General features: G+C 37.6%; 1 protein-coding gene across 13 annotated transcripts in view; it reads right to left on the bottom strand.

Moving 5' to 3' along the window:
* Positions 1-9,220, bottom strand: part of AHI1 (Abelson helper integration site 1) — a 203,759-nt gene extending 194,539 nt beyond the window's left edge. For 7 of the 13 annotated variants that reach the window (XR_008992750.1, XR_008992751.1, XR_008992754.1 and 4 more), the window contains exons 1-3: positions 8,990-9,218; positions 4,416-4,465; positions 2,852-2,976 (exon numbers count right to left, since the gene is read on the bottom strand). Coding sequence is in view for 6 of the 13 variants with exons in the window: in XM_057489253.1 (XP_057345236.1) it covers positions 2,852-2,976; positions 4,416-4,425 (135 nt within the window). In the remaining 7 variants the exon portion in view is untranslated. Of the gene's footprint in view, positions 1-2,851; positions 2,977-4,415; positions 4,466-8,989 lie in introns of all 13 variants that reach the window. The other 6 variants (XR_008992752.1, XM_057489249.1, XM_057489248.1 and 3 more) reach the window with 4 other exon arrangements.
* Between the last annotated feature and the right edge of the window lie 4,366 nt (positions 9,221-13,586).

The raw sequence follows: 13,586 nt of genomic DNA, 5'->3' as shown, positions 1-13,586 counted from the left end.
TTAGCAATTTGTATTTATTTGTTCCAGTTACTACTTCTGAGTATCAAATCACTCCACTTAGTGGTGTATAAAATAATTAGTTCACTATGCTCTCAATATATTCTCCTTATTTATCATGCCCCTCTTATCTTTAGTTCCCGATGCTTTAACTCCATGAACTGCCACTTCAATCATCTCTTGCCATTTTCATATATTCCATCCATCACACTTATCTGGCAAAACTCTAGGCACTGTTCAAATTAAGTGATCTTCATCTTTTTAACTATATAACCAGGCTGTTGAATACTGCTGGCAAAACCCAAACCACTGCAAAAATTGGTGCCATTAAAAAATATGGTCAAACAACTGAAGTGAGATCTTAAAGCTACTAGATAATTCTTCTATGTTGCATAATCTGTTCATTTGTACTGTTTTATAGCTTCTCCAGTTGCTATTTCAAGCTTTCTTCACTATGTCTTACATCCAACGTTATCATTTCCTGACTCACTTTCACAGATAAGAGCCATCATATGGGAAGCTGGAAATTTCTGCTACCAAGTCTACAAATGTTCTGTGGGAACACTTATTTGTAAGTCAAATATTTTTAAGTGTCCTCATTTTTTCATTATTTCTTTCATTTTAGTTTTAGCCATTTCTTCTCATGGAAGAATGCCTCAAATTTATCTTCCACATCACTGATTAAATTTTTCCACTGTGTCAATTCTACTATTTTAGGCCTGAGATATAGTTTTAGGGAGGCAAGTGAAGGTAGAGTGTGGAGAGACTGTGATTTTTAAGTCTTATCTATTTTTGGCCCTCACAAACATCTTTGTTAAGTGGTTCTCTGTTCGGTATAAAATTCTTCATGTGCAAAATAAAAATCCCCAATACCTATATTTCATGATTAATATGAGAATTAGAAATAGTATTTGTGAAGTTCTTATCATAGTGCCTGATATATGGCAGAAAATAGTAAGATGAATCTGCCATTATTATGAATCCTCTTATGGCTTTTTCCTTGCTTAATTTTCCCATTTCAGCTTGCTTCCTTTTCAGTCTCAATCTGTTCTGTACATACCATTCCTTGTTCTATAGAGTTCCTATGCCTTCATTTCTTATTAAAAGTCCTTCTGGGTTGCAGTTAAGACAGTAGATTCTGCAGTCAGTCAATATGAATCCTGGTTCTCCTACTATTTAAATTGGGTAAGTTATGAAACACCTCTGTGATCCAGTTTCCTCATCTATAAATGTAGATAAAACCTCATAATTTTACTGCTATATTGAAAATGTCCATATATATAAAATGTTTACAAGTGTGCTTAAAAGATAGCATTTAGTTATCTAGTAAATAAAGCAGGTATTCCTCCTCTAGTTCCTAAAGTAAATCATTTAAAAAGTATTTTACTTTCCTCTAAGACCTCCAGGATCCCCTTCTTTTGAGCTGAAAACATCTCTTCCTAAATATTTTCCCAGTGTACTTATTTCTGAATAAAAAGAGACCATGAATGGCTTCATTTGTGCGAAAGAGGCTGGGTAGATTATGGTCAGTCACCTCACACTTGTGTGTCCCCAACATCAAAACTGGGCTACAGGTAAATGAACCTATCTTTTACCCATTTTCTGGTTGTCAATTTAATTAAGCAAATCTGGCCTAACATGCATCTGTTCATGCTCACAAAGCCCAGTTAAAACAGTGAAAAAAAATATGAGGTTCTACGTTGGCTGAGTCCACAAAAATATACTGCAGACAACTGTTTCCAGGGTTCTGTCTTTTGCCCAATGTACACCTTATCCAAAGGAGGGGCAGATACCAATCTGCAATGCTTCATCTTCAATATGTTACTATTCCAACATATCACATATTGGTACCACCAGAAGCACGTTCTGTTTTAGGGTAGCATCTACTATGGGAGACCTATTCTGCCGCTGTCTGTCAGTAGTGCTAAACTGGTTACTATGCAGTACTCTGGTTACTATGAACCCCTCACATGCATGCAGCTATATTCTGCTCAACATTAGTATTCATTTTTGATTCACTTGAGGATATATAATATTACACAGATGGTTGCCAGATAGAACACTAAAATGAACAGGTGGCATGAAAAAATACAGAATAGAGTAAAATTCCCTACAAACAAAATGTAGGACGTAAATAACTCATAAAGAAACCTGCTAAAGAAATATTATATACCAATTACCAGAATATTCATGAAGTTATTTGTTTTTGCATTGCATCTGTGTAAGAGGACACAAGAGATTATGTTCAAAGGAGTAAAAGATGTAACTGAAATACTGAGACAGGTTTGAAGAGTGAATAGTGCATTAATTGTAAATACCATCAGGTTGTAGATAATTGCTGACTACTTTGAGTATTGCTTTGAGTTCTGTATTTTTAATCCCTTCAAGTGTGCTGCCAATAATTCTATCATTTGAAAGTGTATTTCGAGTACAAAAGGATAATTATTGCCGTAAGGTTCCACTGATTTCTCTTGTTTCTGCTGGTAGAAACAGAAGAATAAGTCTAAGTAAAAAATGAGTCATTGAATATCTGAAGTGAGATATTACTTCCTTAGTTCTTCACAATTCTGGGCTAAAAATCTTTATTTTCTTAAAAAATATGAAATACAGATAGTTTTGAGTTTCATCTTCCCTAGTCGCTCTCACCAGTTTGTCTATGTTATTCTTGTAGGACAGCATTTAAGACTCAATACTCCAAAAGTGATGTTGATTCCAATGTAAGCTTTATTTTTCCATGTTTTTGAACATGAAATAGATTTCTTTTTAATTTCCAAAGTTCCTTAGAGTTTTAATATGAAAGTTGTAATTTTATGCAGATACATTAGTCGCCATTACCAAATGATCAATTACTCACTGAGATTTTTTCTCCAGATTTGCCAATATTTTTCTTCAGTTTTTTTCTTTCACATATTAGATCATTGTGGGTCTTAAGCGATTCCTCAAAGCAAACTTCCGTATTTACCTTGGCTTCACTCTCAACTACAAATAACAAAGATGTATGTCATTTTCTAAACAATTGTAATATAACACATACCTGCATTATTATTATGTTAAAGAACACAATCTTACAAAAACTTGCATGAATTCTCCAGCTACACAGAACTGATCAGTCCTTCCTTCTTAAAAAACTTTTCTTCGGCTTTGGTTATACCTCACTTACCTGTATCCCTCTTATTCTGTACTCCCTCTAAAAGAGTATGCTTTGTTAACTTCTTTCTTATTATGCACAGTAGCATCTACCACTGTAGTTATGTGGCCTTAAACAAGTTACTTAACTCTCTAAACTTCAGCTTCCTTATCTGTGAAATCAAAATAATCCTATGTTAAAGATCTATTTTGCATGAAAAATGGCTAACACTTGCCTGGTCAATAACCAGCATTTGACATGTAGTAGAAGTCTAAAGTTGCTTTATCCTTTAAAACATAAATCAGACCATCTTTTTCTCTTGCTTACAATCCTGTGAGTTTCCCATTTCACTTAGGATAAAATACAAGAAGTCTTTCACTTACCAGCCTGCCTACCTTCACAACTTCAAATCAAGACAACTATCCCCTTAGGTCCCTACACTCTAGCCATACTGCTCTTTTAGTTCCTCTGCCAGAACAAGTACATTCCCTGTGAAGCTGCTTCTACTTGGTGCAAACTTCCTTTAACTCCTCATCTTTAAGCTGTCTGTTGAAATGTTGCCCCTAAAGTGGAACATTTCCTGACAACCTCATCTAAATTTCCCCCTTTCTCACACAGCAGAGTGTTGAATTCCTTCACAGCACTTAACCCAACTTGAAACTGTACAATTATTTGTATATCTAATAATAAATATACTGTCTGTTTCTCCCACTACAGTTTGTAGTTCATAACTACATCCCTTGCTGCTATGATGGAGTCTAGCACAAAGAAACTATTCAATAAACTTGTTTGGAGTGAATGAATGAATGGAAGTCCCAGAGCCGGTGTTGGCAAATTACAGCCTGGAGGACAATCACCTGTTTTTGTAGTGTTACTGAAACACAGCCATGCCCACTCTGTTAAAACTGTTTTGGTTGCTTTTGTGATTCAATGGCAGAGCTGAGTAGTTGTAGCAGACAACAAATCTAAAATTTTCACTAGCGCGCCCTTTAGGAAAAAGTCTGCCAATGCCAGCTCCAGAGGAAAACATCCATTTTGATGGTAAAGAATAAAAACTAACCATATTACTTTGTCCAGCTGAGTCCTAAACTCCCATCCACTGAATACATACTAACCTTAGTAACCAGCATTAAATAGAAAATTGAATAAAAGACTATTAAAGATCTCTAAATGTAGTATTTGGTTGATGACATCAACTTTATTAATTGGTCAAAAAACCCTTTAAAATAATCCAAACTTTAAAATTAAAAAAAAATACGTATGACATATATAAATTTTATAAAAGTCTTACCAGTGGGCATATTTCAGCTTTATGGAGAGCACTGAGTTGTAATCAGAATCCTATTAAAACAAAGAGGATTTACTTGTAATAACAGAATTTCCAAACAAAGTAATAAAATATTTTTCATGGAAGATCATGTCATTGTTTGTCTACTATCTCATCAGGTTTGTACCAATAAAACCAAGTTCTCTTATCCCAGTCATATGCAAATAACTTGAAATATTTGAATCAGCTTAGAGACTGAAGTAAAGTGAATAAAACTGGATCACATTTGAATAAAATATTCATATATTTGAAACAAGAAATTTAAAAAAAATTTGAAAGGCAATAAACACCTAACTTGTATGCTAATACACTTTTAAGAGTGTTTTAAGTAAAAAAACGAACATTTCAATGCACTTTTAAGAACAACAACTCCATTTCAGGATTGGCTTTCCCAAGAGTACACACTGTTACATTAGTAAAGTATGCCTGTGGGTAGCACATTTACAGATAGTGAATTTAAATATCTTTGTATCTGCCACTAAAAATGCCACAACAACAGAGAAGGTTAAGCACAAGCATTCCTATCATCTTCCTAAAATAAATTCCTGGATGTGTATTATTGTGTATCAAAACCATGGATAAACTCAGATATATGTTCTTGAATTTTCTATTTTATTTAAAAATGGTGGGGTAGGTCCAAAACAAACATACTAATTTCCATATTAAACATACAATATGCATACATTTTTAAGAATAAAACTGAAGACTGTTAAAAAAGGAGAAAGAAAAGAAAAACATAGTTGAGTTGCTTCAGCAATTATCAGCTAAAGCTCCAGATCCCTGGGGACCCACATTCAGGTTTCTCTGGTATTAAGGGTATTTTGGTATTTTTAACCCAACTATAATAAAAGCCTGAGAAGAGATACTAAAATAAAAAAAGTGTTTATACAAACACATGTAATGATATGAGTTAACTTATTAACAACTATCTCATACACAGACAAAACAGACATCACTAAATACACATAATAAAAAACTCCCATGCTTTATTGATAGGAGCCTGTATTTACTCTTTCTAGTAGATACAGATCTAATAAGCCTGGTCATCTACTTCCTAATATCCCAAATTAGAAAAGAGAGAGGATACAAAAGTAAGTACATCAATAACTGAAATGTGACAGCACATAAGTAAACAAATGTAAAGCAAATAAGGACTTAATAAGGATTTAATATTTATATTATTCCATGGTCATTCAATATCTAGGAAAACAGCCGAACTAATATTATGACTATGAGTAATAAAGAAAAAACTTATTTATATTTAGCTTAATTTCTCTTTTCCTCTGAGCAGAAAATGTATGACATTTTAGACATTTTAGGCCAATTAAATAAAAACTACTGAAGAAGCAGGACAAAGAGTCAACGATGATTCTTGTTTCTGGAAATAGAATAATCCAGCAACATCATTAATTAAAATACAGTTCAGGATAGGGTAGGTATAGTGGAGCAGTTTAAAGCCCAAGTTCTGGAATTAGTTTCCTGTGGTTACTTGTGTGACCTTAGGCCATCTGTTTCCTTATCTGTAAAATCATGTCTAATGCTACCTTTTCAAAGGGTTGTTATAAGGGTTAAATGACTTAGAACAGTGCCTTAGAACATGCACCAATAAATATCAGCTGTTATAAGTGTAACAGATACTTCTAATAGGGACAGTAAAGTTAGTGGGGCATGTTGAGGTTGGTTATCTTAAGGGTATTAAGTGGCTGCAAGCATTGGCTCCACTATCTGACTCTGAATTCAAATCTCAGTTCTACCTGTCAGTAGAGGAAATCTCTATGGACCTCAATTTCCTAATCTTACAAAAGAGAATAATAGTAAATAATTCATATGGTTTTTGTAAAAATTAAATAAGAACATGATGTAAAACACTTGGCACAATGCTTAGAGCATGGCAAGCCCTTCTAAAATGATAGCTGTTACTGTATGTGTGTGTGTGTGTGTGTGTGTTGTGTGTAAATCTACATTTAAATATATATACACAATTCGATTATGTTTGGTAGGTAATAGAATACAGTAATCCTTCAGGGAGATCTAGGATGAAGATTTGGGAATCTTTCACATTTGTGGTTACAAGAAAAAAGAAGTACCAAGGACAGAATTCTGGGAGCTCACAAAATAAAAAGACATCAGAGAGACAGGTAAAAATTTGGAATAAGTAATGAAGAGAAAAAGAGTTTTAAGAAATAAGCGTTTCCATTGTGTATAGTACCAAGAGATACTGCCACTTTTGAAGAGTGTCTACTGGATCTGTGGTCAGGAAGTCACATGTGCAAAGCTGTTCATGGAAAGGCAGAAATCTGGCAACCACAGGTCAGGGAATGAATTCAAGGTGAGCCCCGTAGAAGAAACATGTAGGTAATTCTTCCTACAATTCTGTTTCCAACTGTCTTCCCCTACCCCAAAGGCAGTGAGAGGCAGCAGCTTTGAGGGACATGACGGCTATGGAAGAATTTTTCTGTTTAAGATTGCTTCCATACCTCCATCACCCTTCCCTTTTAAAATAATCAATCATCCTCTACACTATAAACAGAGGAATTTTCTAAACACAAACGTGATGATATCAATTCTTTGTTCAACAACCTACACTAGCTCCCAATCACCCACTGGAAAAAATATGAAACCCTGACCATTAGGGTCCAAGGCTACTTACAAAATGACCCCTTGCCTTTCTTTACTTCCAATTCTCCAGCTACACCTGAACACACATTCTGTGCTCCAGTCATGTGAAACTACTTGCAGGCCCTCAAATAGGCCAAACTCTTGTCTTTGTATCATTGCATATATACCTTTGTCTCCTGAGAAAACCCTTTCTTATCCCTAACAAACTCCTAACTATCCTTTGACACTAAATGCAAACAGTTATCTTCTCTGGGAAGCATTCTAACCTTGACATGCAATTACTTTTCTGTGCTCCCCAAGTATCTTCACCTTCATACCTTCTACTTCAGCCCTGAATTTTCACCCCAGTACAATATTCTATGACCCCTACCAAATAGGCCAGGCCTGTGTTCTCTTCGTCTGTTTTTCCCATTTAAAAAGTAGAGGGGGGGTGGGCAGTAATAGTTCTAGAATCAGAAAGACTCAGGCTTAAGCTCTTGTTTTACCACTTACTAAATGTGTGGCCCAGAGCAAGCTACTTAATTTAACTAAGAGTTGTTATTTTTGTTTTTTGGGTTTTTTTTTTTTAACTACAGCACCTACTTTATTGTAAGGAGTAAAGTAAATACTGACAAGCACAGTGGCTGGCACATTATAGGTGCTCAGTAATTACTTTATGTCCATTATTATAGCATTTAAAAACAATATGCAATAGATAAAAAGCATTAAGTAAATTACATGTTTATATTATTTACTATTATTTATTTAATGAACAATTGACTGAACACTAATATTATTTGGTAACACAGCAAACAGACCTCAAAACCATCTCTAAATCTTAATGTGTACTATAGTAAATATATTAAAAAGTGACTAATATTTGATCAGCATCATCGGCAAAAATTAACTTGAAACTTAAGATGACATTTCCTGAACCTCATGTATGCCATTATTTAACGCTTCTCCCTCACAATCCCTTTTACAGGAGGTGCCAAGAGGTACTGAACAGGAATATTATCTGCACTACGTTTCTTCTTATTTTACTTTTACCATAAACACCTGATTATCAGCCAATAAATGACTACAGATCAAGGGGAGAAAAAGCAGAGTTGGATAATTCACCCCTTAACCGAATTTTATAGCACGGGAAAAAAACAAAAACTCTGTATACATAATTCAATTAATAAATCAATATAGGCTCCGTAAACAAACAAGATCCTAAATATGATTTAAAAAAAACTTTTCGTAATTGAATTTCTTTCCAATCTTACACAAAAAAATTTCCTACAGTCCTTAAAACAATCTTCTTCCTGAAAGTCCAAGCAATCGTTAATGCAACAGGTGAAAAACTGTTAGCATCCGTTTCTCAAAAAAAGGAGAAGCCATATACTACAGTCAAGCAGATGTTTTCACAGTAATGCTGAAATGAAGCACAACCATTTGATAGGGATTCTTAGTCTACGTTTATTTTTTTCTATTTGTATACATAACGAAACGACCCTACTAATGTAATTAACTCTTTTCTTGTAAACGTACATCGATCACTTTTTCTCAGATGTAATTAAGAAGGCGTTTCACAGGCTGAAGATTCAGCACCAGGTTGACACCCTAATAGAAAATAAACGGTGCGCATCTCATTTAAACGCTTTTAAACCACAATCGGCAGTTGGGAAGGCAAAGATTGCGTCCACTCTTCAGGACATCCCGCTGAACGCTCGGGAGAGATGAACCCCAGAAGAGGAAAAGTACGTAGCAGTCTCTCTCAAAAACCACATCCCTCCGCTCCGCGGCGCAGTGCGGCCCCGCCTGGCCTCCCGGCACCCCGTCCCCCGCGCCCTCAGACCTGAGCAGCTCCCTAATCTGCCGCCCCCCCAAGAAGGCCGGGGCAGGCCGAGCGCCGGGCTCGAGCTCCCGCCACAGCGGACCTAGAGCATACTCACGCAGAGGTCAGCGCAGAGCGGCAGACAGCCCGTCCCGCCAGCGCAGGCGCCGGGGGCCGTGCGCAGAAGCTCCCCGCGCGAGGCGGGGCGGGCCGTGAGGAAGGCGACCGCGTAGCCACCACAGCTGCCAGCTGCCCAGGTTCTGAGAGCAGGTCAGCTGCCGCAGTGCGGGCAGCACGCCGCCCGCTGACGCCAGCGTCTGCCTACGCCGCCGTCCCCATGACAACCGATGCGTCCCACGTTCCCCGCCTGAACCTCTGCCCAGCCTCGGCGCCCCCAGCGGCCCCGCCCCGCGCCGCCTTCGCCTGGGTCCGGAGGTGCCGCAGTGCGGCGCCTGCGGAGGCGGCGAGCGCGCGCTCGCCAGCGGGGCCTCAGACTGCTGCTGGGCACGCGCTCTGGGAGCCGCGCGCGGCGCTCCTCACGCCCGCGCGCGAAAAGCGAGACTATGACCACGTCCTCTCACCCTGGAGCGGGTTGGCTGGGGGACCGTGCGAACACGTGGGCGACCTTCTGAGCCTGAGGCCAGTCCCTGCATCACCCCAGAAAAAGCGCCCGATGCTCAGAACTGTAGCCAGCGCGGGGAAAAATGGGAGAGGGCCAAGCGAGACCGGGAGGCTGTCGTGGCACCCGCCAAAGCGGAGAAACATGAATGAGGCAAAGAAACAGACGTCCTCAGCCAAGAGACTGCGCCTGCGAAATGCAACATCCTTTTAAGGTGAGGAATGAAGAATTGTACTACAGACCAAAACTTAAGGAAAAAATTATCCATGATTCTTCTGGCGTTGAGTTATTTCACTATGTGATTAAAGCAGAACAAAAAGAAAAACGTCATCTCTACACCCAATGCCCCCTCCCACTTACTGACTCCTGCCACAGGCGCCATCTTTAGCTCTGACTCACCAGGGATGGAAAAACACAAGGCAAATCACTCCTCCAACACTCGAATTTTCTGTAGTTGTAGTCGTGCGCTATAACCTGTTGCTTAGTTTGTACAGTGAGAGAGTTAGGTGTATTTCTTTGGAAGCCAGCTTTTCCATTTTTATTGGCATCCCACACCCGACATATATCATTTGTTTCTCCAAATCCTATGAGAAGACAAATAATTGTCAATTCAGTGCATCCCAGTCTGAACTGTCAGATTTCCAGTTAAAACCTACACCCCTTTCTAGGTTTCTATTTTGGTTTAAGCCACCACTGCCTTCCCATTTTCCTAGTTAAATGCCTGTAGAGCATCCTAAATGCCTCCTACACCAAATTATGCCCATTTTACCTTTCTAATCATTTTAACTTCCACTGCCTCATGCCAGCCTTCATAACTTCTCACTGGGATTGCTGTGAGACGGCCTCTTTACCAGTGCCCTTCCAGTTTGGATCCCTGAATTCCGTTCTCCATACTGCTACCAGAATGACCTCACAAAAAATGTAAATCTTAATCATGCCACTCTACTGAAAATTCTTCACAGGAGATCCGTAGGAGAAAAATTTTTTGCCTAAGATATAAGACACTCCATCTCGCTGACTGGTTTCATCTCTCATTGCCTCATTTCAATTTTATGCTTCAGCAATATTGCATTATGTGTACCATGCAAAACAATCCAAATGCTCTCATACCCCAGTTTTGCACATATTGTACCTACTCCCAGAAAAATCCCTCGTTGTAAACTCCTGTTCCTCTATGTCTCAGCCCAAATGTTATCCATCTTTTGAATCTTAACCAGGTTGACTAATCCCTCTAAACACTCCTACCATATTCACTGTTATGTTTCGGACACTGATTATATAAATTATATTTTAATCATTATATAAATAATAATTTATATCATGTCTGCATTATAATTTATTTTTTCTAGTTCCAGCATCTACCACAGTACCTATCAAATAGTATTCCATGAACATTTGTTGAATGAGTAATTGGTGATGTATATTGCTCTCCTCCTAGGAGCTATGCTTTATAGGTGTTTTATGTACTTTTTATCTGTTCTCACAACTGTGATGTAAGTACCCACTTTTACAAAGAAGTTATAACTCTGGCTGCTCATTCTTAGTAAGGTATTATTTTCACAACACATTCCCCAGTCTCTCAGCCTGGCTGAGAGGTATACCTGCTATCACCCCTTGCCTGGACCTTTATAATACCTTGCAGAGGTGGTGGTGGGGTGGAGGATGGTGGGGTGTAGGGGGGTGGTGTCAGGGAATGTTTCATAGCAGAAGTGACATTTAAGTAAAGACCTAAACAATGTGTAGAGTTGTTCTTGTTAGAAAGGGTTCCTGGTAGAGAAAGGTGAACAACAATGATCACTAAAAGAAAGTTTGGCATAATCCAAGAACTAAAATAAATTAAGCATGGCTGACTAGGTCAAGAATGAGGCTAGAGGATTTCAGAAGAAGTGAAACAAGAAAGATAAGCAAGTTTTGAAGAGATCCAGACAGTAATGTGGGGTCAGTGAGGAACCACTGAAGGGTTTTAACCATGGACTAAAATGGTCAATTTTTAATTTCAGAGAGGAAACTCTAGCTATACTATAGAAAATGGATGGGAAGAAAGCAAATCTCGATCCAGGAATATTACTTAACATGCCGTTGTGGGTCATGTAAGAGATGATAGTGGTAAGGGCAAATGTTGAAGCAGTCAGAATGAACAGAAGTGCACCAGTTGGAGAGATAATTAGGAGGTAGAAATGTCAGGACTTGATTGATTAGAGGGAGGAGTGAATGATAGGAAGGAATCAAGAATGATGACCAGCTTCTATCCCTTCTTGCCAAGTGAAGAGTTAACAAAGCATATCAGGGCCATGAAGGTTACATGAATGGGGAGTGAGGTAATAAATATATTGAGGCTAATAGGAGCTAAGTTTTTCCTTAACAGAGTAGGGAGTTACAAATAGGAACAGGAGGAATTCTGGAAGACTCTTCTCTTGTAGTAGTATTGCATTAAAATTAGATATATTAGTGTGAACTCAGTTTTCCATGTATCCATAAATACATAAAGAAACAGATAAAAGTGTGTGTGTGTGTCTGCTACCTACCTATCTACCTATCTATTACCTATCTATTTTTTCCCTAACTGTCTCTGCTAAAAAGTTCTAGGAACAATGATATCCTAGAAGCAATGAGTATTTAGTGCGTAGATACTGGTTTCTAAACACCATTCTCCACGAAAAGGAACTAGAGCCTCTCTGGAGAAATGGCTGATTCAGAGTGGGGGCAGGAAAGTGCAACATGTGCTGGAAAATCTTGTTGTACCAGAAATTAAAGAAGTTCTTACAAAATGATGAAACATATCAAAGGGACATGGAAGCCAGCTTGAAGGAGCCCCCATCGACTACATCCTGTGTCAACCTAAGCACCACTATAATGTTAATAGATTATGATGCACTGAATAAAATAAGAATATGTGAGTCCATACTGAAAGAAATACATGAATTTTTAAAAATGGAAATAAAGAAAAGCTCTTTCTTACATTAGATTGCCAACTAAAAAACAGAAGAATGATATAGATAGAACATCACTATTTGGCAACCGTTATAGTAAAAACCGATTCAGGCAAGAATCATCAACATATGCTAAAACTGGAGGGTAAGAGTTTTAAGAGGAACATAATAGATGATATGTAGATATATAGGCAGATATAATCTCAAATTATCTCCTGACCAAATCCTTACTAATAACAAAGGGAAAAACAGAAACTTGACAGTGCAGAAATCTGGCAATGGTGACTAAAGTTACCATCCCCAGTAATAGGACAAATCGATATCACGTGCCACCTGGTAAAAGACACTTAGAACACGCTTCTGTGATATTCCTGCCCAAAATGCATAACCTGAATCTAATTGTGCGAAAAGATCAGCCAACCCTAAATTGAGGGATATTCTACAATATCATAGACCTGTTCTCTTCAAAAGTGTCGAGGTCATGAAAGACGAATAATTAAAGTACTTTTTCAGATTGTAGGAGATTAAAGAGACATGGCAACTAAATGGAACATGACTCTAAATTGTATCTTTTGCTATGAAGGATATTATTGGGGCAATTGACAAAATTTGAATGGGATCTGTGGACTAGACAGTAGTATTTTAACAATGTTAATTTCCTGATTTTGATGATTACACTCTGGTAATGTAGGAGATATCTTTGTTTCTAGAAAATATGCACTGAAGTATTTAAAGATAATGAAGCTTCATGTATGCAACTTACATGGTTCAGAAAAAAATATGTAAATAAGTAAATATAAATATATATAGAGAGAAACAGAATGAAGCAAGTGTAATATGTTAACAACTGGAGAATTTGGGCAAAGATGGAAGTTTTTTATACTATTGCCATTTTTCTGTAAGTTTAAAAGTATTTTAAAATTATAAAAAAAGTTGTAAAGGTACTGAGATTTCTGGCTTAAGTAACCAGGTAGAGAATGGCTAATTGATTAATTAACAATGGAAAAGCAGGAAGAGAAGGTATGGAGGAAAAGATATTTAGTTTCAGTGGGATATGTCCAGGTGGCAGTTGAGTATATAGTAAACATGAATTTTTCATGAAACTCATTCAGAATGGAGAAAGTAGATATGTCACTTTTACTCTCACTAACTGAAGATGCAAGAGT

This window comes from Manis pentadactyla, chromosome 12, assembly GCF_030020395.1.
Source record: "Manis pentadactyla isolate mManPen7 chromosome 12, mManPen7.hap1, whole genome shotgun sequence".
Taxonomy (NCBI): Eukaryota; Metazoa; Chordata; class Mammalia; order Pholidota; family Manidae; genus Manis; species Manis pentadactyla.
The sequence above is the reverse complement of the archived record's forward strand: the minus strand, read 5'-3'. Positions and strand labels throughout refer to the sequence as shown.